This window comes from Anser anser (assembly GCF_964211835.1).
Source record: "Anser anser genome assembly, chromosome: 1".
NCBI classification, from domain to species: Eukaryota; Metazoa; Chordata; class Aves; order Anseriformes; family Anatidae; genus Anser; species Anser anser.
Genome location: NC_139720.1, coordinates 80,097,881 through 80,123,286, shown reverse-complemented (window position 1 = coordinate 80,123,286; position 25,406 = coordinate 80,097,881). Strand labels below are relative to the sequence as shown.

At 41.8% G+C, this 25,406-nt stretch overlaps 1 protein-coding gene across 7 annotated transcripts; it reads right to left on the bottom strand.

Moving 5' to 3' along the window:
• Positions 1-1,751: 1,751 nt before the first annotated feature.
• Positions 1,752-25,318, bottom strand: NOBOX (NOBOX oogenesis homeobox). 7 transcript variants are annotated; one of them, XM_083846700.1, is made up of 11 exons: positions 25,147-25,318; positions 24,568-24,720; positions 22,664-22,771; positions 21,809-22,510; positions 21,297-21,403; positions 20,647-20,762; positions 19,582-19,715; positions 11,945-12,215; positions 11,016-11,362; positions 8,797-9,144; positions 1,752-8,206 (listed from the first exon to the last, which is right to left on the bottom strand). In XM_083846700.1, the coding sequence occupies exons 3-11, from the start codon at positions 22,731-22,733 to the stop codon at positions 8,181-8,183; spliced, it is 2,121 nt and encodes a 706-aa protein (XP_083702826.1). In that variant the 5' UTR covers positions 22,734-22,771; positions 24,568-24,720; positions 25,147-25,318; the 3' UTR covers positions 1,752-8,180. The 7 variants fall into 7 exon arrangements, with proteins under 7 accessions (XP_083702826.1, XP_083702825.1, XP_083702828.1 ...); XM_083846699.1 differs by lacking the exon at positions 24,568-24,720; XM_083846702.1 differs by lacking the exon at positions 24,568-24,720 and having other exon boundaries at positions 21,809-22,456.
• Positions 25,319-25,406: the final 88 nt, after the last annotated feature.

Below are 25,406 nucleotides of genomic sequence, written 5' to 3'. Positions count from 1 at the left end.
CAACAATAACGAAAACACCTCAGGAGCAGACAATAAATTACATTAAGATTACAATCTCATGTGATGCTAACATGAAAAACATGGAAGAAAACTGATTCATGTATTCATGCACTGTGATATAGGTCTGCAAGACCTCTGCTTCCCTTTTGGCAGCACACTGAAGGTGCTAATATCAAGGAACTCAAGGAAGAGAATGAATGACCTCGTGATGAAGACAAAGTGATGTCCTCAAAACTAGACAGAGCCCCAGCTTTAGGCCCAGTGTGATGTGGGGCAAATCACACACCTGGCCTCTTACTGTATTCCTCATTTTCTATGTGTTTGAGGTAAAGTACTTAACTTTTCTGCAATGCTGGGCACACATGACAGCAATTGAAGTCTCTAAGAGCAATGCACAACAAAACATTGCACCTCCTGGAGAATTATGGCCTTATTGTCTTAGTTCAATGCCAAGTACTTATATCTGAACTTAACTGTTTTTGTGCCTGAGCTCCCAAGCTGTAAAGGAAAGATACAGAAGAGAATTGCATTAATGGTACCTATTCCTGCAGGGTATTATGTGAATAGTTTCACGTCTGTGGGACGCTCACCAACAATGCTATGTGCGTCATCAAAATGCCACATGGGAATTATTAACTACTCAGCGAGGAAGTAAGATTACATGGAGTAAATATGGCCTCCATCACACTCTGGCTGAAAAGACACAAAAAATCCAAATTACTGGCTACTCACTGGCTGAGGCAGAGGTTCTGAGCTAAAATAGTCTTTAATTACAAGATCACCCACTATTATAATGCATAGGCACAAAAGAGGCTGAGTACAGGTTGCACCTCACAACAACATTTCCTAATTTTTGAATGCTCAGCTCTATTATCTTAAATCATTTTCTACTGTCTTTTGACATGCAATACCGATGCTCTTCAAAGCGTTGTTCTTCCCTTTCAGAAGTGGCTATGTGAGGCCCCTTTACTGGCGTGTTCCAGTGGTTGCACATCAGATGTGATCAGTGTATTGTTTCTAAGCTGAGTGTTGGTTTTCTGCCTGCCAGCTCTTCTGCAAGCAGAATACTTTCCATTTGGTATGCAGATGCCAGTAAAAATGTCCTACAGAGTTCCAGACTTGCCTCTGAACCCTCTCAAGATAACTCCTTGCTATCAAAACCATGTTGTGGCTACTTCTGTGCAAATACCCTTGAGGGCAAAAAGTGCTCCTGGATCAGAAACCTAATTTATCTGATTATCATAGAATCACAGAATGGCTTGGGTTGGAAGAGACCTTAAACATCATCTAGTTCCAACCTCCCTGCCGTGGGCAGGGACACCTCCCACCAGACCAGGTTGCCCAAAGCCCCATCCAGCCTGGCTTTGAACACCTTCAGGGATGGGGCATCCACAGCTTCTCTGGGCAACCTCTTCCAGTGCCTCACCATGTTCATAGGAAAGAATTTCTTCTAACATGTAATCTGAACTTGTCCTCTTTCAGTTTAAAGCCATTACTCCTTGTTCTATCACTATACCCCCTGACAAAGAGCCCCTCCCCATCTCTCACGTAGGCTCCCTTTTAGTACTGGAAGGTTGCTATAAGGTGTCCCTGGATCCTTCTCTTCTCAAGGATGTGTGGACTCAGAGCACCCAGAACATTCTCCCTGACAGCATCACATTCATATGGTCGGTTTTCAGAGCAGAAAAGGGAGTTCCCTCTCCTCAATCCCGCCCCCCCCCCCCCCCCCCCTTCTTTTTCCTGTGCTTACAGTTACTCAGCCTGGGAGGGACAGACAGCAAGGGTGTTGGTCTCACCATTGCCCACACACTTATTTACCAAGAGCTAAACTCACGCGAGAAGCCTTCGCCACCAGACTGGAGCCTGCTCAGGCTCCAGATAAAATGCTCCTAAAAACAGGATTCACACAAGCCAGGGCTGCTGACCATGCAGTCACAAAAATCAGCCAAAAGGAAGCATCAGAGTGTTCTAAGTCCCTGTAGGACTTAGCTACCATCCTCCAGGCTGGAGGGAGGCACTTTCTCCTCCTGGTTTTCACATTTGCCATCACCTCCCTTCCAAAATGCCAGCAGTACTGCTGGGAGACCTTTTATGTTAAAATAGCCAAGCATCTTCTGGCAGAGGGATGATGTTGCTTTATCTCCCAAGGAACTCACACACACTCCTCCAGGTTGTGTGCCCTGCCCACTGAACCAGGCTAGCTCACGCTTGGGGTAGAAAGAGCTGCTTTTTGCAGGGAATTAAGAAAGCAAGGACAAAGAAAGCAGACTGAGTGTAACCCTGAGCACAAAGTGATTTTGGGTACTTAATGGTGCAAGGTATCCTCCCTCTCATCCCATGACTAATTGAGTGGTTACCCCAGGACGCTGGGAGAGGTGTAAGACCACATTGCACTCATCATCACACTCCTAATTCCTAGCCACCACCATTATTCAGCAAGTCCCTTGAAAGGACACCTATGGACATGCACAGCTGGCGCTGGCAGTCTGATGCAACCCCTGGAGTTTCCAAAGCTCCCTTTTCAGAGAAAAGGCTCAACTTAGGGTGGCTACTTGCCCCACTGCTGTTAGCTTTTTCTTCCCCCAGCATCTGCAGAGGGTTTGGGGCAATCGCCTCTGTTACAGCCTTCTGAGACTGCCTGTTTTCAGTCACTTTGTAACCACAGCTAATATAGATGCTAGTCCCCCCATGAGTCACCCACTTGTCACCAGTGCAGAGGCTTTCCCATGGGAGCAGCACAGGGCAAGCCTCTTCCATGCTGAGGCAGGGAGATGGGGATTCCCTCTCCATTTCCTCTCTTTATGTAGACGAAGTTTAAAAACAGTATTATAAGTCAGAGTAATGACTCAGTAAAGCAGCTTGGAAAGGGTGGGAAGCCTCGTTTTTTAAAAAAAAAAAAAAGAGCAAAAAAAAAAGCAAAGATTTTTGCTTTATGATGCACTGGCTGCTATTTGTCATCCATACACAAAGGGCTTTTCTTCCTGAGCCATTAACTAAATGAATCAGCAGAGAACGTGCTTCCAGATGCATTGTGCAGTGTTTCTGCAGAGCACAGTCACATCTTGCCTCTCCTCCAGGGCTCAAAGTGCACGCATCACTCTGTTACTGGAGGAACGTTGCACAAACAGGAAGGTGCTTTCCAAACTGGAAGATTGCTGCAAAAATAAACCTTGCCTGCTCTGCAGACAACAGCAAACAGAAATCATGGGAAGTATTTTCAGCCTTTGTTGTCTCAAATGGAGCAAGGGTAAACAACCTCACAGGCAAAACAGCCTGCCTCTGTGTGGGGGATAGGGGGTATCAGCAGCACACAGCTCACACACCAAATCAAAATTCGTGCCAACCCCAAGCCGTGGCAGTGCCTGTGCGAGGTGTCAGCTGTCACAGAAAGTTTCTGCTCCTCCAAGCATCTCTCACCAGCCCCAGTAGGTGAAGCTGGCATGAGAGCAGACACATCTCTTCCTGACAGCCTCACGAGATGTGCTCCAGCTACTGCACCATGGCCATTTTGCAGCTCAGGCCCTGGACTAGGGGTGGGACCCCCAACTAAGGGTCTTAGGGTAACTTTTATGTTGTTTCCTTCTTCCTTGACAGCCACTCAAATTGAGTCATTGCCCAGAAGCCATTCACTTACAATCAAGGCTATTAGGGCATTGCTAAGGCTTCAGACAGACCCAAATGCTCCCCAGCAAAGTGAGAAGACAAACTGAGAGGATGGGTATGTAATACTTCAGCATACCAATCCCAGCATAAAAATCCAGATTGCAAACAGTGCCCTAGCACCATGGCTGGTCCCCCTCGCCCTTGCAACCCAATCCACAATTCACCCCTTGGAGGAGAGCTGCAGGGAGCCAGCAGGAGGGGATGCAAAGCAGCAGCAGCTGCAAGAAAAGCAGAGCTGTTGTGCAGGCACAGAGACATTTGTAACTAGCACGGGAGCAGGTCACAGGCTGGGGATGCTCATCACCACGTGGAGGGGATCACATAACATACCTTTTCATATCTGTTCCGCCTCTCCCTCTTTCTGATTATCCTCTCTCCTTGGCAGTCTTTCTCTGGCCACCAATGTTTATGCACTCCTCTCAGAGCCAAAATCACAGTAGTTCAAAGAGACTCTTGCCACCTCTCATCACCACATATCATGGCATTTTAATTTTTGAACACCTCCTGGAGCTGTACATGGTGCAAGGAAGACTGGCCATAAATAAGGGGAGCAGAGCCTTTTGCCCAGGCTCCTGGGCAGGCAGGTGTGACCCCACGCATGAACACACACGGTTGTCCAGCACACAGAGGTGTGTCAGGGCACAACCTAACACAAGTTCTCTTCTGCACCTCTTGCTGTGGCATACCCAGAAGAAAAGGGGGAAATATGAAAGTAAAAAACAAACAAACAAAAATGGGTAAAAAAACCAGCTTCCCTACGAGGCTGTGTTTGAGAGGCAGCAGTGTTAAAGGTAAGAAGGAAAACATCTTCCCACAGATAAAGAAAGGGAGACCAGTTATCAGCCCCAGAAAACACACGGAGGCTCCACTAACACAGCAACAATCTCTGGAAGAGCCGTGCTCCCTCTTTACCCCCAGGACCAGTAGGCAAGGTGGACCTAAAATGTACACTTTGCAGGTAAAATGGGGTTTGGCTTTCTCCCTTGTTCACATTTTGCTCATAATTCCTGAAAAGAAACCAAAGAAGGACCTTAACTCCTCCTTTTTTAGGTCCTGTAAAAATATATAGTAAGCATAGAGGAGACAAGAAGCATCCCAAGATGGTGGCCCATATGCCTATATATAACCAGAAGTTTTAAGTTCCTGGGTACTTACAGATGCCTTGCCATAAAATCAAAGACTATTTTGCAGTTCATTTCTCCAGCAACAGAACTGTTGCGCTATTTATTGGAAGCCTGGTCTCTGTGAAGCTGCTGGTGTAAAATTGAAGATTTACCAACTCTTGTCTGATGAGATCGTAGAGGTGTTGGCACATGGGACACACAAGAAGACTAAGTAATGCATCTGGGAGTCCCTCAGTGCTGGTTTTAATGACTTATGCCACGCATCTTACACTCTGCATACCCGTCTGGCAGATTGACTATCAGTTCTGAAGATACGATTATCATTAAGCTAAATGAGATATCACAGGTGTGTTTCCATGCTTGCCAGCATTTATCCATGACGATACATGGTACTGTCAGATAATGGATTTGATTATTTTTCCCCCCCATGTACTCTTCTTGTGCTTAGCAAAGCAATATGAAGAAAAATCAATATTTACCATTCAGCAATAGATTATTTTCTCACACTAGTTACAGTAATCTTTATAATAAGTGATAGAAATGGGAATTTCAACTGCTAAGCTGAATAAATGTTGATACTTTCTAATACATCCCACTTCACAGGAACTATGAAGTCTGTAAGAAAATATTTTTCTTGACTACAACAAGTTATTTCATGTTTTTGGTGGGTTTTTTTTGTTTTGTTTTTATGTACTCGAGCCTTCTTGAGACTTGACATGTGAAGAAAGTACATAAAAAACAAACACCTCCCCCCCCCCAAAAAAAAAGAAAAAAATTGTAAAACATACCCAGTTCTACTAGGAGAAGTTGCAGCAGGGGGAACAGCACAAGGAGACTAAGAAGTGATAAGATTTCAAGATACTAGTGCAACTGCTGTTGCAGATGTAACAGACAAGTTCATGGTGTTACACAAGCTTGTTCACTTCAGTATGCAGCCTGGCACAGAGACACAGGCTGTCCCTGTTTTCACCAGCGGCAGTGCTACTGGTAAAAAAAAAAAGTTGCCTGTGTACCCATAGAGTAAACTCTGTTTAGTTCTCTGAAGTCAGCAGAACCACAAAAGGGATGAACCGGGCAGTCCATATACAGTTGTGTACCTACTCTTTCTTCTAGCTGTTAATGTAAAAATATCTATTCAAAACTTCAAGCCAAATTAGACTTAACAAATGCAAGCATGGAAATGAATCAAGCCATTTCACTCAAACCACAGATACCTACATTTTAACCAAATGTTTGAATACAAAAGATTTTCCATTTCAATAATTTGACTATGCTCATTCAGTCCTAATTCTTCCTGATATTATATCACACAGCGCTTAAGTGGTCCTAAAATCCCAAATTACATTTTTATGGGAAGTGGAATGGGCAGAATGTGCAAGTTTGCCACATAACTGTGCCACCAAACCACATCCAAAAGGCATATTTCTGAAACGAAGTTTTTTTAAAAAATGAAAAATGTGTATTTTGGGTAAGAGAAGAGAGAGGTAGGAGCAGATAGGTGGCATTCTGTTGTTGTTCTTGTCCTTTCCATCTCCTGGAAGGGTTGGTTTTGGACCCAGGCAAGATACATAACTAGCCCTAGCTAAAGAGAATTCTGCAGTCATCACCACTAACAGTTTTCAGAGCACAATTGTCATTGCAATGAAAACTCCTATTCACATCTCTTGGAAGTATTGGTTTAGGCTGTTCAGCTGTGGATGAGTGAAACAAATGTGAACTAATGCACATTCCCCACCATGTTTGCAGCCTGCTACAGACCATCATAAACTTTTACTCCAGAAAATGAAAATTCCGGAATCTCTACTCAGATCTGTAGATTCATGGTATAAATCTGTTCCTGTCTATACTGCTTAGTCTTCAGCCACAGTGTACAGTGTTGTACAATACATTTAAGAAAAAAAGAAAAAAGCGAACCAGCAGCACCCAACTCCAGCCAAGGATCCTTTGCAACAGGTAATAGAAAAATTGAAACAGAAGGCCTGACAATGCTTAATTTCATAGAGTAGAATAGGGGCATGTAGATCACTAATGTAAAAATTACTCAGGCCATGCCTGTGTCTGAAAGACAATAAAAAGATCTGGGGTTAAACACAAAGTAGGAGAAGAAATGCACCTTCAGCTTCCTATAAGACAATGGTCTGCCCTCAAAAGGACACAGTGAGAACCTGACATGTTTTAGCCACTCATCATATATCCCATACATTCAGCTAGATAGAGTTCATTTGGAAACTACAGCTCCTAGGGACTGTAGCCATTTGTTTATGAACCAGGGTAAAAAAAAAACCTCTTCACTTGACTCCTCTGCTACTACCACTGATGTCTGACTTCAGAGACTATTTTATCTGTTTCCTAGGATGACAGTCCCAGGTGAAACAGCAAACAAGACTATCCAACCGAGATTGCTTACTCTACTAACTATTCTTGCTAACACTGCAGCTTGATATTCCCACAGTAAGATTTGCAGGAACGTGAGAGAAAAGCCACAGCTATGAAACATCCCATCAGATTAAACTGCAACATCCTAACAGGATGCAGATGTAAATGCAAGGCATGCCCACATGAACTGTTCGCAGTTCCTGTTAACTGAAAGAGACAGTAAAGTGTTTAACCCCTTTTTCAATAACTTAGCCACTTCAGAAATAAACTGTTGGGTCAGACCCAGAGATGATGGCCAAGGATCTCATGAAAGTGATACCCACCAAATACTTATCAACCAACAAGTCCTAGATAATTTTGAACAACACAATCCTCACACATTTAAAGCCATCTACAGTTCAAACAGGATGCAAACCAATTAATAACTGATGGAGATCTGGTTATATCACAGGCATTTATAGTTTCATATGGAAAATGAACAAGCAATTATTACATTAAACTATTAATTCAAGGCTAGCAAACACCAACCAGTAGTGGACTTCCCACAGTATTTCTTGCATTGCCTAGAGTCCCTAAAATCAGATGTACTTGCTTGAATTACTCTCCATTTTTTATGGGTCTTGCTCTTCCTGGTCTCTCTGCACATATTCCATGATACCAGCCATACTTTAACTCTTGCATGATTGGGAATTTCCACCTACCCAGGAGACTCTCATGCCTGTATCCTGTATCAGCTATTTTCTTTCTGCATGCTCCTCAAGATCTTAATTCATTATGAAAAATAAAGTAAGATTTAAAAAAAAAAAATACACCAACCAGAAGCTTTTATTGAGTGAAATTTCCCCGCTTCTTTCCTCAGCAGGAAAATAATCATGGCAACAAGAGGGAAAAAAAGACAATCCTAGAAGAGAAACAGAAAGTGCTTTTGTTGCAAGTCATATTCTTGTCTCTATTCTTATTTTGCAGTTTAAAATAGTAACGTATCCTCTTCTTTTATTTGTTTCTCAGAGTGTATCATCAGTCATTAGCTTCTTCTTTAATATCTGAAGAAAAAACAAATTCCTAAGACAATGTAATCTCACTTTACTCCATATTGCCTGAAATTTTTCAAATGTTTTTCAGTGTTTTATGTTCAAATGTTTTATGTTGTGAAATTAAATACCCTCCCACCCACACTTGAACTTTTAAGGCACAGGACATCTTCCAGCAAACCTTTTTTGTTTCTAAAATGTAAGTCTGTAAATGGAAATCAAAACAAAAGCTATCCCTCCCCCTTCCCCTCTTCCTTCTCAAGAAGTTCTGCCTTGAAGAAACATGTATATACCTCTGGAAGTCTTAAAAATAAATCTGTCCTGTTTATTCATCTTAAGATGTCTGACACAAAACACAACTTAGCCACCTACTTTACTGACCCCATTTAGTCATCATTTCTAAGAGATGAATCTGAGAACTAGCTATTGGATAACTGGGCCAGTCCTAGAAAAAGAGTTCCATTCCCATTCATGCCACTGTTTTGATCCCATAACTGCATTCAAAGGAGCTACCGCTGTCTTGGAACACTTTCCTTATTCCAGACCCACTTCTCAAAAAAACAAAACAAAAACCAAGAAAAGTCAGCTGGCCTTTCAATTACCAGCAATACTCTCTCCCTTCTTGCTGCTGCTCTCTACTTCCTCTCTTTCAGGAAGTGATGTCAACTCTGGCTCTGTTCGGTGGCTCTGGTACAAACTCTGTCCTGGTGTTGTTATTTCCTTCTGTTTTCCCGTATGTGGCATGGATCCTAGTGTTGTTCCATTGGGCACTTGAAGGAAACATGGAGAGGAGGGCTGGCAAGGTGACTGGGTGTAGGAAGTTTGCTCTGATAAATATTGTCTTCCTGCTGTGCTAGAAGATGGCATTCGTGAGTGCGACTGATTCAAAAATGGAGCTCCCTGCATACAGAAATCATTCCAGGGGACAGCCTGATAGGCAGTGATGCCTGCTGAGGAAAAGGTAACAAAGAATAGTCAGAAGCATGAAAATAAGGAAATTAGGATTAAAACCATGTATATGTAAAAACGCATATGTTCTGCTTCTGACCATGTACTCAGTACAAAACAGTATTAATTATTCCTTAATGCTTACTGCAACAGAGCTGACATCACATAGTTATGAATATTAATTCTGTTGTTTACATTGCAGTATATTTATCCAGAACATTGCTATTAGGAAGGAAAAAAAAAAATCAAGTCATAGCATTATAATAACCTAAAGAACATGTATCACTTTAACACAGATCCCAGGTGCATATAACGACATTAGAGAACACACCAAATTGTTTTCCCCCCCACACTCTTGTTTTCCAAATCTGCTTTGCAAAGCATGAGCTGGATGCTTAATCACCACTTTCATTTATTAAAGCTGCAATCCAGGAGTCAGAAATGGTGTTATTTTTTATTTTTTTTTTTTCCAAATTTGTATATATTAATTCAACTAAATTGCTCACATGCTTAAGTGAGAATTTAAGGTGTATCTACACTGGCAGTTTTTCTCCGCATTGCACTACTGGATCCCTGACCCCAGTTGTCCACACTGCATAAGAGTTACAGGATCTCCTTGGACAGATGAGCTGTGTGCTGCTATTTATTACCCACTGTGCTCCAGAAAGAAATATGGAATAACAGTATCAACTCAGATGCTATTCCTTCAGCAATCTTCCTTCTTCAGTCCTAGCAAGGCTTGCACCTTTATACATACCTTTATGCTCGTGTGACAAGCCCAAAGGCACACAACACACACTTCTGGCATCACATTGTAAAAACTTTAATTTGGTGTGCTGGAATACAGCCCTCTCATTACTTCTGACACTTCAAATTGAAAAAACACAGAAAATAATTATTATGCCTTACAACCAGAGAGGAGAACCAGCCCAAGTGCTAGATAGCAGAGGTGCTGCCAACCTGTTCTAGAGAATATTAGCCATGAACAACAGTGTGAATGAGGCAGCTTGCACCAATCAGCCTGCAAGTCAGACTCCCTTCCCTGAAAGACCCACAAAAATAGTATAAAAACAGGAGCAGCATTTGCGATCTAAAGCATTTTGTTCTCTTATGTGAAGAGACATACTTTTTGGACCGTGACCTTAATTTAAGGAACATGATGGTCCAAGCAAATGAACTGATAAAGTTAGTGATCTTTCGATTGTACTTGGGCTTGAACAAATTCGAAATACAAATCACTGACACAAAATAAGGAGATTGATAATGCCATTTTTACCTAGTTACTTTTTAAGATTAAAGTACTTCAACATAGTTTTCTAAATAGTATTGCAAATTCATGTCAGAGGAAGAAAAGGAAGCTATATCCATATTCTCTCGGCCCCCATATCCCTAACTCTTCTTTTGCGCTACTGTAAGACACACAACATTATTTCAAAATCGTCTCTGCAGAAGTCCAGCAGAGATAGAAGCCTGTTTTTCTTGCTGTCTCCAAGTACTCCATTTGCTGTGGCACCTTTTCACTTTGCACCCTTGACTGCTACCTACATACATCACAGGCACGTTAGTTTGTTCAATATTGCATTCCTGAAAGAGAGAAGTTGCTCTCCATACCCAAGGAAACCACTGCAGTACCTGACATACTCACATGGTAGTGTTCTCTCTGACACACAGACTAAGTAACTTTTGATTCAAATTAATGGATCACCCAACACTTAGAGAACAGAGGAGAAAAAAAGAAATAACAAAACATGGGCAGCATATACATGTATATTTATGCATGTGTACACACATTAAACCACTGATCATCCTGAACCTTTCAGGTACATTTAGTTACTCCAGAAGAGTAAGATTTCGAAGGATTTCAGAAATTTACCTGAGTTTCCACTCGGCTGCTGTAACACAAGCTGTCCCCCCATGTGGTTCTGTACATATCCCTGTGTGGCTCCTGCTGTCCCATAGGTGACAACCCCACTGTTGCCAGGTAAGGGAAGGAAGGAGGTACTGGACTCAGTGGGTGTTGTAGGAGTGAGGCGGACACTGGAGAGCACATTGCTGGCCAGGTGAACTGGCAGATGGTGGAACTGGGAGAGCTGGTGCTGCTGAGGATACTGGGGCAGTTGGTAAGTTCCACCCTGGCTGCTGTACTGACAGTACGGGGTCTCTATGCTGCCTGGAGACTCCAGCTGCTCAGGGTAATCACAGGAAACTGGTGAACACAAGCTGCAGCGAGCAAGGAAAAAAAGCAGTTCAAAGATCAGAGCAGGGTCAAGAGCTACAGCAACTTGTACAATAAACAATTGCTGTATCTTCCCCTTGACAATTCAAACCCTGATCTGACTCCAACCCTTTCTGTGAAATCCTAGGCACAGGACAAGAGCACCAGAAACCATCTGAGCCAAAAGCTTTCTCACAGCTTTTTCCACAGGATTCTTTAACACTGCATACTGGTAGTGACTACCTTTCCTTCAGTTCCTCCCAGTCTCAAAGGCACACTGCAGTGCTTAATGCATCCTCTCTCAAGATTTCCTGTTCACTGTGCTTCTGAACCCCACTTTCACTTGACACGCATGCAATTATTAAAAGGAATCACTTTACTGAAAGCAGGTGTCTTGTCCTACCATGCACGTTATACATTCTTTTCATACTCCATTTAAAGGAGTTTGCTTTCTTTTGCTCTCCATTCCCAGTCCCATGTCTAAATTCTCACATATGCTCCCATTTATTTCCTTATCCCATGTCCCGGCTTTGCCCCCCTCTCCCCCCCAAGGCTTCTCCCTCAAAGAGGATCTCATCTGTTCCTACCCTTGATTCTGGATGCTGTAAGTGAAGGCCTCCCTGGATCCATTTTCTTGACTGGACAAGCTGCATTCACTGTCAGGAGTGTCCAGCATCAAGGGAACAATATGGTTGCGGGGGTTGAAGGACAGGCTTAGAGGGAGGCTGGCCCTGCGAATGGGCGGAGGGCTGGGAAGACTAGGGAAGCACTCCATTCTGCTGGAACTGAAGTTGAACTGCAGTAATGTCTTTGTCTGAACTGCTCCACAAGCTGCCACCATTCCTGCCACTGAAGAGACTGTGAATAAAAAGAGAGACTGTCATACTAAAAACTGAAGAGAACAAGCACAGGGTCTAGCAAGAGTGGCAGAACAGAAAGGCAAGATGTCAGTGAAAGAGTGGAGGTTAACCAGTGTGAATAAAAGTAAACGAGTAGCAGCACTGCTGCTGGAAAGCAAAAGGGAGTAGTAGCAAGCTCTCTGGAACACAGAATTATGTTTATTGGTTAAATAAAATTACCTTCATGATTTCAGTCTCTGCATACTGGATTTATTCAGCTCTCAAGAAGGCAGCCAAATGAAGCAAAGTACTTCCTGGAAAAAAGCCAGGAAAAAATCCCCCAGCCACCTTCCATCTCTATTGTCCTCTGGGAAGATCGTGCTGCACAGATTATCCTTTTGAAAAATATAATTGGTTTGAAAGAAATAAAAATGTACCGTTGGAGATCCACTGTCTAGGCCACTTTTTAAACCAAAATTTCTCTCCTGGTTTGGCATCTGATGAATCATGCCAAAACTAAACAACAAAAAAAAAAACAACAACAAAGATGGCAGCTGAACAGCCTTGGGAAAAAGCTGGGAGATGGAAAAGGAAACCAACACCTTTTGGTTTCTAGAGTCTTGTTTCGTGACCTGTCTCCTCAGTCACTGCTGGAAAAGGAGAGGGTAACAGTTTCCTACAGAGCAGCCTCTGTGGAAAGAGGACAATATAGGAAATGGAAAGGTCAGAAGCATATATGCTGGTGATCCAGAATAACAAGTATACACAGATGTTCAAGAAATTTGTATGTGGTGCAAGAGAACAAGATGCTTTTCTGTTAAGCCAAACAGCAAATTCTTACTCTTTAGAGAAATGTAACTGTCTTAAGGTGTGCAGCAGAATTGAAGTGATTTTTCATATCTAGCTAGGTTGAACCAGCGTAAGAATGATGCAGATATAAGAGAAGTATACACTGACATTATTGTTCAGATAGAATTAGTCTACTCCCACACACGGTAAAGCATTCAGGGAATGCTAGTAATATGAATAGTTTACAGCTGTACTTCACCCTTGCAGGCATACAGAGTAACATCAGATGTACTCCACCAGGTGTAAGCCAAAGGCCTTAAGCATAAAACCTAAGCATAATACTGCCATAGCCAGCGCAAGCAACCTTTAGAGAGTTTTGGAATGCATGCCCAGAGAACTGATAACGAGATTCCTCTTCGACCACTTGCAGCTCTATTTCTTAGACTCTGCAGAGAGCTGTGCAACTGTGCTCATCTTATTGCATCTTCCTACTTCTTTTTTTCCAAACTCACACCAACTACGAAAAGAGGCATTTATGACATTTCAGTGAAAACTTTTCAGACTCCTGATTTTGAGCTCACTTAGAAAAGTAGATCAAGATCTGGGATGGCTTCTATAAAGCACTCACGTTCCTAGACAATTCTCAGGGGTTTAGTTCTCAATTTGAACATATTTTTTCTCCATTTTGGGCAACCTTTATGAGGTTCTTGTCACATTCTCAGTCCTGTACAACAAAGCAAGCAGTCAAGACAATATTTAGTTTCCTAACAAGGCAAAATGGCTTAACCAGAAATGAAGCTGAAGATCTCTTCTAATTTATGAAAACATCCATTTGCACTGTTCCTCCTGACCCTTCTGGCCTAGAACAAAGTAGTTCACAAGGCTTTATGAAACAGCAGCCATTCAGGGCACAACTTACCTGAAAAACTATCTATGAAGTTTCAGTTCAATGACAGTAGGATTAGCTATTCTGCAGGTGGCCTTAGCCTTGCTCAGGATGAATGCAAGCAGTAGTAATAACATAGCCCAAGAAAAACACTTCTAAACCCACTTCCTCACCCACTGAGAAGTAAGTTCTATTTTTCAAAAAAATATTTTCAACATTTAGTGCAGATAATCTTTGTGGATCACACCAATAGGATCACGGACAACGATGCTGTGAAGATAGCACACTTGACTTCCAAAGAGCTGGTTCAACCTTTTCTACAATTTCTTCCACTTTTCAGTCCTTTCAAAAAGGACACTGAATGTGTATCTTCTGAATAAAGTAAGAAATGCAATACAGATAAATAATTCCTAGAAAAGTAGTATCTGCTAAAATGTGACACTGTATTTACAAAAGATTCCAGCACTCTGTTCAGTGTTGAATTCTGATCACTGGCTTGAGATCATACTTATATTCTACAATTCTACGACCATTCCAGACCTTGATGTAAAGACATATCCTCAGAAGGCTTTCCAGGGAACAGGTGAATGTAACAATACAATATTTTGTTCATTGCTTCCATTATTTCTGAGTTTTCACTCCGTGAGAAAACCTTGGGAATTTCTGGAGAGCAATTTAAAAATTTGCAGCTTCAGATCTCGCTTCAGTCAGTCTGTGAACCAGTCCTGGCATTACACTTGTCTTAACTTGAGAACAGCTACACAGCTGCTTTCCTGTACTATAGCTGCTTTCTCAGCATCCTGGCAGAGTTAAGACACCCATTCTTTAATGGGTTTCATAATTTCCAATGAATGGGATAGAGTCTTAAATGGAAAAAAAAAAAGCATATATTTCTCTCCCAATGACTGATTTCAGTCTTTCACCAAACTTTAGAGGACTGAGACCTATGTTAGAGAGGTGTCTATGAATTTAAAAATGAGCATGGTCTGAACTGTGATGTTATATTCTATGAAGCTGCTTTCTCTGTTGTTAACAGACCAGATCACATGCACAACATTTGCTATTCGAGTGACACCTATCTGCTTTGGAGCCCTTCCTCTTGACAACTGCCATACGTGACTTTCTTAATCAAAACACATTATGCTGACTCCAGAAGGCCTTGGCATGAGACACCTGCCACAATTCTGGCAGATAACTAAGGAGCTGCTTGCAGACTGTTTGGGAGGCCTGGGGACCATGATTAACTGCTTACCAAGCCCAGGGTTGGGTACAATACAGGTGATGTTGAGCAACCAATCTAACTTCAGATGGTCTGCTTACAAGGACTGATTTCTCCAGCATCAAGAGTTCATCAAAAGACTCTGTTACTATGGGTCTGTCACACGCTATCCAATCCAGTTTCTTCTAAAACATGCCTGCGTAATCACAGCATTTACTAGAACATTAAGGGCCGCCATAAACCTCTTTGCAGATGCATCCTCTTCGTTACATTATTATAAATTATGAGAAGAAAAAGCATACATCTTGCAACTGGCTTCTTGAAAGTTAATCAACCTTAGGAGCAAAAGCATTCTTCAGTTACTGGAGTAAAGATCAGTAAGCTAACTTCAGCCTTTAACTATGCTGCTCAGGTAAGTATGTCAGTCTGATCTTCTAGATTTTCAGTAGGTTGGAACCTACCACTTCTTTAAAAGGTATGACTCTTGGTTGCCATATCAGCTCCACATCATCAGCTTTAAAGTAATTTGTTCAAAGGCCAGAATCCTGGATTATAGTGAACTCATTAGGGCTCGTGGAATTTATTTACTGTTCTTTGACAGATCATGTCAAACCTCCCAAAATTGCTCCCAAGATTCTTACTCCATTCCCATCTCTGCTACTGGGTAATCACAGGCTGGGCTCCCAACATGTGTCCTCAGCAAAAAAGCCACAGGAAACAAAACACTACCTACCAAAGTATTGGAGGACAAAAAAACCTCCTCAAACAAACCAGAGGCATAGAAAATAAAAGTTATTTCTTAAGGGGTAAGGAGACATAAGTATTTCTTCTGTCCACAAACAGCTTCAGCAAAGTAGGCATCATCAGTTAAATCCTCAGAAATTTCTTAAAATATGCAAAATTATCCAAGAACATGCACAACTGCCTGCCTAATTTGGCCTGAAGAACTGCTATAATTGGTAGTTTATGTACACACAGGGTCAGTGCTTACCTGCACAAACTTGACCTTGTTTTGCACATAAAAGGCATTTCACTGTACATGCATCCAAACTTTCCATAACACTAAGGGAGTTCAGTCAGAAGAAGCGTAAGAGAAATTGGGGTTTCATCTCTGAGCAACTATTTACGATTTAAGTCAGTAAATCAAAGAAATATATCCATAAGAAGTCTCAGACAAACAAGAGAAACTTCAAACAACTAGAAATATCAAATATAAACACACACACACTACTTTGTTTAAAGTAAGCTACCTGTCTAGTAAAAGTAGTATGAAAACAATTTTAAGATCAAGACAAGCTCAAGTAAGAATTTCTGAAGCACAAATCGACTCTAGTGGGGCTAACACCAAAACCAGAAACCCTAATTGCCAGAAAGAAACAACATATCTCAACTACAACTTGCTGACATTTCCAATCAACTTGTTTGGAGAACTGACCAAACAGTTAGACAACAACAAGGACAAAAAAGAAAAACAACACATAATCAGAACTACTGTCTAGAGAACAAGGAAAAACAAAGGAAAAGAAAGCACTGAGCACTCTCCAAAGGTGTCAGCTAACAGATCATGCTGTTCTCATATATGTAAGTCATTTGCTTGTCCAGCTGAAAGTGGTTAAACACTGCTATCAAGGAAAGCATCTGAATAATCACCCCCTTAGGCCACAATCTGAGTGCAACTACAGCATTGCACAGGTTGCAGGTTACTTTCCTGAAACATGCCATCAGCTGTTTCCACTGAGGCCACTTTTACTAGCTTTTGCCTTGTCCATTGATGAGCTTTTTATTCATTTGTTCGCTCTTATTTTGCTTTTTACTTTGGATCTTATACCATCCACGTTTTGTCGCCTTTATTTTCTTAACATTTCTAATAAAGAAAGAAGGTGAGCCCTGAATGGCCCTATTTATTGGCAATTTTTTTTTTCTGAACAAGGCTGAATGAGTCTGCCTATATACAATGCCAGATTGAGGGGCTGGGTGGAGGGAAGAAGGCTTAATTCCTCATGGTTGTGCTATCCCACCCTTAGTAAGGCAATGTTTTGAGAGACGCTTTTCCTGTGATTGGGCTATGCAGCTCCCTCTCCTATGTGGACTCTACGTATTTAGTAGCATACTTTTCCTTCAGAAAGAGCAGTAACTTAGATCTCTACTGTACCTAGACAACAATTTTCTCATAACTTGTAGAAATGTAACTTTAATACTTTCACCTTCTGTTGCATTTGATTGAGTCAAACAAACATGGCAGGAAGGGTGGGTTTCTTAAACAGTGTGCAACCTGTGTGTGGCACTTTATGCACACCACACACCTCCCTGCCCTCAGGAAACCAGGAAAAAAAAAAAACAATCACTGAACCTCAGTTTGTGTGCAAATCATGCCTCTTTTCTGCAAAGAGATTTAGAAATGGTAATTTACTTTTTTTCCCCCAAACAGATCTGTATCTAGAAAGCATTTACCAGCCTTAGATAGTATAACTAGATTTCATTACTTCTTTCCCAGCATGAAGAGAACAAGGAAAAAGTTTGTTCTCTTACACACACCTAGCAGAATGAAGTATATTCTCACCTTCCCATGTCCTTAATACTGAAGATACTGGGGTTTCATACAAGTGAAGAAAGCATGTATTTCATAAAAGCTAGAATTACACACAGTAAAAGAAATACATGACAGAAGCAAGTTAGAAGGATTCAGGGAGTAAAAAAAATAGATACCTTTATCGGTTATTTTCTCACGTACCCAATCCAGTCTCAGGGACATTCACATCGTGCAAAGAATTCAGACAGGACATTTCTTTCCCAACAGAAAAACTGTTTGGGTTTTCCACATCAGGAACTGCATCCCAGTGTGCAGATTCTCCGGAAAAAATTGCTCAGTACAGACAGATGACAAGATCACATCCCTGAATGCAAATTTATTTCTTTAACAGACATATTCTCTCCTGACTAAATAGCATGACTGCAGATGTACTTTAGGAACCAGGAGAGTTCTGCAGACAAGTATAGAAATATGAGGATGTTTGCTTTGTTTCCTTTAAGTAAATTATTTTGCAAATCTTGGTCTTTATCTAATTAAATACAGGCCTCAATGACTGCACTACTTCATCATTCTGGAAAGCAGTGAATTATTCAAACACTTTGACCATGTTTACTCTGTTGCACGAAGAGGAAAAACTAACTAACTTAATTACAGTCATATTGGTTAAACAGCTCATAGAGTTAAGGTAGTCCTTGCCTTGAGATTGAAGATTGACAGGCATATTTAAGTGATAGAAGTGCTAAATTACAGTATAACAAGAAAGTATCTCTAATAAGTATCTCTCTTTTAACATATGTTTATTTATTAGCATTCTAAACTTATTGATAGGTTCTTACATTTGCTTTCTACAATGCCAAAGTATTTTGTCAGGTATCAGTACTATTAAGATAAATTAAAGTCTCTGGGTCGTATTAGAAAGTGACCTGCACAGAATTGCTCTTAATACTGATAAACTAATACATTTATAATACAAGGGGTCAGAAATGTTGGCATGAATTTCAAAAGAATGAATTACACTAGAGAGCAGAAAAATACTGTACCACCTGTTTGCACGTCTATTGTCTGGGATATCCGTCCCTAAGGACGTGGTGAAATTTACATTATTTTAAAAATATTTTCAAGTTGTGCCAACTTGGAAAAGTAAACATATACATGAAATGCTTTAGGGAACATTCCTGACTCCAAGGAATGCTACAATATTCCACATGTGAATACACAATTGAACAAATCCTCTCTTCTTTGCTTGCCATCAATCTTGAAAGTCTAAATGCCGCTCAGATAGAAAACTGATCCAACAGCACACCCCATTGACTTTCAACAACACTGCAATAGCAATTAAACGTGGATATATGCTTGGGAACTCACCTAGTCTCATCCTGTCAAAGTCTTACAAAGACTGGTAATTTGCACTATTCATATATGTTTGGGGAAGTTAAAAAGCCTCTTCTGGAGACAGAAAGGTATGCAGTTCCTGAGGAAAGTCTCTACACTCCAATGGCTTAGACAATGCACCTTCCTCACAAAGCTCACTGCATTACAGGTTGCAGCCAGAACACTACAGTCTAAACCAGAACAAGGGATGTGTATATCCACCCCAAAGAGTATGTAACAGCCAGTGCAGTACTTTCATCATGGTTTGGAAAAGCACCTCCAGCAGTACCAGTATCATAGAGCTGTAACAGAAGAATGCCTCAATCGTGTATCCTTATGAAGTCATACTCAGAATTCCTTGCTGAGTAATAGTACGTGAATGAGTAAGAACAGCAAATCTGGCTCTAGTGTTAGTATGGATGCACCACCCAATACAGCCATTAACTTGATTAGGAGGGAGCTGTTAAACTTGGTATCACTTCTTGGACTGATGGGGTTGGGCTCCCCAGTGACCTTAAGACCAGTGTCTGTGAATCTACCAGCACCACCAAAAATTACTGCAAGAATACCTACACTGATATTGGTCTCACCTGAGGAGGAAGCAAGCGGCGCTGAATGCCCAGTGAGCAGGCTGGAGCAGTTCCCAGCTGTAGTGTCTACATTCAACACAGAAGACTGGTCATGAACAAAGTCAGGCAATGGAGGCATGGGCAGAAGAGGGACTCTGGAATTACACATAAAAAGTATAAGCACAGACCAGAAGACAAGACATTACCACAAAACACACAACCCAGCTACCCTACAACAGGAAAATGCTAGATCATTAGCAGGTGGAAACAGAAATATTAGCTGACTTATGAGTGCAATGAGACACAGGGCAATTGATGCTGTATCAAGCAGTATTTGGGGAAGTGGTTCTGGACTACCAGTGTAGAAAGGACAGACAGCAGGGACAGCGCAATGAAGTCAGTCAAGTGGTCTCCAATCTCTCACTTAACTATTCTGTTTTTATCTTCTCATCTCAAGATTCTTGCTCCAAATTGCCATAAATGTCTCCCCCTGGAGACAAACTTCTCCTACCCACACACTTGAAAGACCACCCACCCTCTCACATATTCCCTTTTCTCTCCAACATAAGTATTCCAAGATCAACTCTGAAAGGTGCTAGCTTGTATTTCTTCAGATAAGCCCATCTCTTTGTAAGACTGATCTGAGCAAGCAGCATGTCCATCACCAAGTGGAAAAAAAACACGTGAAAATGGAAAGCAATGGTGGAAGGAGGTTGGGATAAAAGATTTCTCAAGTTCCCACAAAGGGCTTGGCCAGCACATATACAGAAACTAAAAATGTAGGACTGACTCCACAGATCCCTTTATCTCATTTTCTGCTCTCCATGTAATCTCAGCAAGAGGGCTTTCAACAGTTATTTCAAAACAGTATTACAGGGTAACCAAAAGTTCTCTTAAGAGGACCCACTACAATTTGCCCACAAGTCTGTCAGGCTGGAAAATACAGAAGGACTACAAAGGTCTGCTACAAAGGTCTAACTCAATGGTGTAGTTCAGCATGGCTTAAATGCAAAAGGCACAGGAAAAAAATTAATTTGTTAGGTATCTATTGTGGAGAAATGAGGAAAATAGATTTCAGTCCCTCACCCAGAACTGTCTGTCCCTGTAGGGACTGACAGGGCTGATGCTGAGTATTTTTTCTTGCCTTTCACATTCAGCTTCTCTGTTTTTCGCCACTTTGCCCTGCGATTCTGAAACCAGACCTGATAAACAGAAAGAAAGGATACATTCAGGAAGGAAATGATCTACATACAGGAACACAGGCAAAGAAGCAGCAATAACTGCCTCCATGCATCACTAGGTGAATCCAGAACTCTCAAGAAACCTTTCTTCCACAGAACATCTGGAAGATTCACTGCAGAGAGGACCAACAGCAGAAAAATACCCCAACCAGCTTCCTGTGTTGCCCACAACAGAACCTCCAAGATAAAAGAGTTCAATCTCCTTAGTCTTTTACCCACCCACTTGTCTCTTCACAGAAAACAGGAAGAGATGATGGAGTACACAACAGCAAGCTCCACTGTCATTTTGGTATTTTTGGGGGTGAGTGAGGATTGGTGATTGTTCATACACTGTCCATCCACAGGAGCCACGCTCTTATCACTGCAGCCTCTACCCCATTACTCATGAGCTCCTCTTTCCTTTCTACTCAAGCTCCTCCTTCCTGCCTCAGTCCCTCTCCCTGTTGTTTTCTGGTACTGATCCCACAGTCAACACTGTTACCCACACAGCCTTACCATGATACGCTGTGGTGTCACCCCAACCACAGTTGCAATCTCCCTCCTCTTCTCATTATCAGGGTAGTGGTCTTCCTGGAACATCTTCTCCAACTCTTCTAGCTGCTCTAGAAATGATGCATTGTTCAAAGAGAGAGAGATAGGGAATATGTGATAAGGAAGCAAACCAATAAAAACAAGAGAAAAGAGACAGAAAAATACAAAAATGAACTTTTTTACTATTCTTAGAAATACATGAACATAAGGGATATTTTCTTAAAAGCAAGCACAAAAATAAACAAGTGTCTTCTTCCACAGTAAAACAAGGAGCATTGCTAGCAATACTTTAAAAGCAAGGCACTCAGCAACCTTTATTTGAAGAAGTTCTCACATTTAATACTGCAAAATGCATTGCACATACCATTTAGAGCAGTTCAGCATCTCTGTGCTGTGCCTTCAGTATGGTGTAAGAAACACTGGTGCTGTTGGCACTATAAGTGCCACTGTCTACCATCAGGTTCCCCATTATCTACCTGCACTATAGAAGGTACGTGACTTCTTCCTGACAGGTTGCAGAATTTCTGGGTTGTCACATAGCTCTTTTTTTTCCTTGGTTTCACCATGGCTACTTCCAGATTCCAGGAATGAAGACAGCTTGTAGGACTGCTGAGCTGCAACACTGGCTGAAGGACATTTGGATGATCTGCAAGTAGTTGGGCCACATGCATCCTGTAATGATGCTAGCCTGCAGAGATCTCCAGAGATGGCACTAGTGGCTTTCTCAGCACACATTCCACTTCTGTCATTATTTTTCTTTGTCCCCTTTTCAGTCTCGTCCGAATAATAAACCTCACACTGTTCATGTGACTCTGACTTATCTGTGGGTTCCTGTGCAAACTCAACCACAGGAAGTAGGGGCACTGAATTCATGTCACTGAGGAAATTTGTCAGCTGTCCAGACGCTGAGGCAAAGTTGATTGGGCAGTCAAGGGCTGCAGAGTCTTCAGAAGTTGACGCAGCTGCCTGCAGCATGCAGTAACTGCCATCTCCCTCCTCTTCCTTCACAAGACTGGTCCTATCTTCTCTTCCCAAACTATTCTCAACTTCCTCTTTTATAGTTGCACTTTGGAACACCGATGGCACATTGCATCCTGTACCATGCCCGCCAACAGGATCAGCATCTATCACAAAGTGCTCAGTGTTCAGTAACATGTCCTCCCCCTTGTTCTTGCACTCTGCAAGGGAAAAATGAAAAACAACACCCCCCACACCAACCCAAACGCGCACTGTAAGCCAGATGTGCCTAGATTTCAGTTACGGGAGAGGTACTGAAACACAACAGTGGAAAAAAAAAAAAAACAGCTGGGGAATTCAGAATGAAAACTGACCAGGATAGAGTGCTGCTAGAAGAGCAACAGAAAAGAATGCGATATGGCTAACATGGAGATATTCAAACATCTGAGACTAGAAAAGCCTCATCTTGAAAATGAAGATGCCTGCAAAAAAAAAAAAAACAATTAACTTCAAACCACAGGAAGAATTAATATCAGATATAGAGAATAAAGATAAGGGTGTGTATTACAGATACAGTAGAATTTGTAAGGAGACGAGCACTGGGAATAACAAAGGTCTTTCAAATAAAGAATAAAAATCAGATGACATATCAAGTCCCTAAGTGACCCCTTACTAAAATAAGCAAAAAACAAATACAAGCCAAATTCTGGCCTACTCTGTCAGCAGTGATTATCTGACAAATGACGCCACTTCTTGATTATAGAGGTTTCTGTTTCTATCATACTGAAGTTTACCAAGGAAAAGATAATGAATTATTTTATAATGAATATGATAACGAATAAACTTCTAGTAACTTTCTTACATTAGCTTTCCCCAGCTTCAGGCACAACACTAATGAATAGCAGACCTACAGAATGGGTAATGAAATAGCTGGCTGAGGACAAAAATAGGTGAAGTTTGACCAAGTTTAACAAAAAGCATAACTGCATCACACTAATAGAGATCAAAAAGTAGACGGTAAGTCAGAAATAACACAGCAAGAGAAATAAAGTAGGCAACTACTACCGTAACAGAATAAAAAAATAAGCATTATTCTTTTCCAGCTGACACGTATGTTTTCAAACCATGAAAACCTGCTGATTGTCTCTGAATGTATGCAGAACTGACTGTGTTCTCTGTTATTTTATTTCTAGAAGGTGACTATTCCTTAAGAATAGAAAGTAGAGTAACGGAACCATCTAATCACTTCTTTATGGAAAGAGGAAGATTTGAGCAGATTGTTGGTAGCATTTCAATTTTAAGTGCATACAGAGAAATTTGGCAATTTAATTTTTTGGAAACAAAAATATCTAAGAATCATTTAATTTCACTCTATCCTACTTCTGACATACATTAGTGCAATGCCAAAATAACATACTTGCTTTTTGCCTCAATGTTTTTTTTTCTTAAACAATTGTTAAATCAAGTAAGAACCTCACAAAACCAGTCAGCTGTGTGAATGTTGATGGAAGTATGAAGGGACAACAGGCTGTTTTCAAGACCTTCCAATTTTCCTTTTTACAGAATTAAGAGAACTGAATTAGTTGTATTGGAAAGAGACAGGAAACTATGTACCCGTAATAATTTGATCTTATTAAGCAGCAAGTTCCCACTGCTGTTAAATGAGATGAAATATACAAATAGGGAGGGCCAAGAACTGAGTGAGGCAGAAGTTGGCTATGTTTTACATGATTCCTTTTTTCACTGTCCTCCCTGCTGTATTTGAACTTGTTTCAGTCCTGCTCTTGCTCATTATGCAAGAAAGCTAATATTTTCACATCATCCATTCTGTCAAATTCTGCCTTAAAAAAAAAAATAGTATTTTCAGCTTCATGTTTTGATTTAAGAAGGCTTTTTACTTGTATGTGCTTACATCAAAAAATACATTTCAAAGTCACGTGTGTGCCCCTTGTGTCTACAGTAGAGACAGATCAACAGCAGGGATTTTGCACCACCTGCAGAAATAATCCTTCATGAAATAGAAATCGCTACCTCTATTTCTAAGACATACAGCAAAAGCCTGACAACATATAACTTAGTATTGCCAAGAAGAGGTCTGAAATGAAAATAAAGTTCAGAAAGACAGGACCTTCATGGCAACAACTAGGGAGTTACCAACACACCCCTTTCTTCCATCATTGCTATTGCAAGCGACCAGACTGAACAACACTTGCCCCATTTTCAGATAAATAATCTTAAACAGAAGGGATTTTAACTGGCTGAAAAAAATCATACTAACAGAGTCTGGAATGCCTGAAGGTGCAGAAGCAGGAAGCAAAGTCATCTTTTTCTCCTCACAGCTACCCTCTCAGAAGTTACTAGAACAAGGCAGCCACTTGCACAGTGACAGCAAGACTTTGAAGGTTGGTTTGAATGTTTGGTACAAAGCAACCTGTACACACAGGGAGAAACATGAACTTCGCAGAGCCATCCACACAAGCTCAAAGATGAAAATTGAACAGTGGGTGAGGGATGTAAGTGCTACCAGTCTAGAAACCCTGCAGCAGCAGGACCCCATTACTGATACGAAGCAAGTATATATAGTGACATGAAGGGAAGACCAACAGCCCAGCCTTCTCGCTTTTACAATCCCAGAGACAAGTGCCACACAGATGCCCAGCCAGCAGCAGCTCACTGCCCCCGAACCAGCGAGGGCACCCCAAACAAAATGGCGGCACCCCAGCGGCACAAAAAGTGGCCTAGGGGAGGTGGTGAGGGAGTTATCCTCCGCCGGGGCTGCTCCCTAGGCTCGTTATCGGGTGCCTCCCCTCCAAAACTGAGAAGAGCCAGTGCCCCATCCCTGCGGCGGGACCCTTACCCAGCCCTTGAAGCACCCGCTCCTCCTTCGCTCCCGCCCCGTCCATGCCGGCTTGGCGGCGGCCGGTCCGGCTCGGCTCAGCCTGGTAAATGGCGGCAAGCCCCAGCGGGCTCATCAGGGCCACCTGCGGTACCAGCCGCCTTCTGGGCAGAGCGTGGCCCAGGCTGCCGGACCGACCTACCTCAGCCGCATGGGGGGCGGCAGAGGCGGGCTCCCCCAGCGGAGGAGTGGGACGACAGCGCTCAGCGGCATCGTAGCTA

Excerpts from the sequence above, each read along its gene's own strand:
- NOBOX (XM_083846697.1), bottom strand. The coding sequence starts at position 25,261 with ATGAGCCCGCTGGGGCTTGCCGCCATTTACCAGGCTGAGCCGAGCCGG. Across the intron at positions 22,511-25,146 it reads GCGGGTGCTTCAAGGGCTGG|AGTGCAAGAACAAGGGGGAG; the intron begins GTAAGGGTCCCG and ends TTTCCCTTGCAG. Across the intron at positions 9,145-11,015 it reads GCAGCCGAGTGGAAACTCAG|CAGGCATCACTGCCTATCAG; the intron begins GTAAATTTCTGA and ends CCTTTTCCTCAG.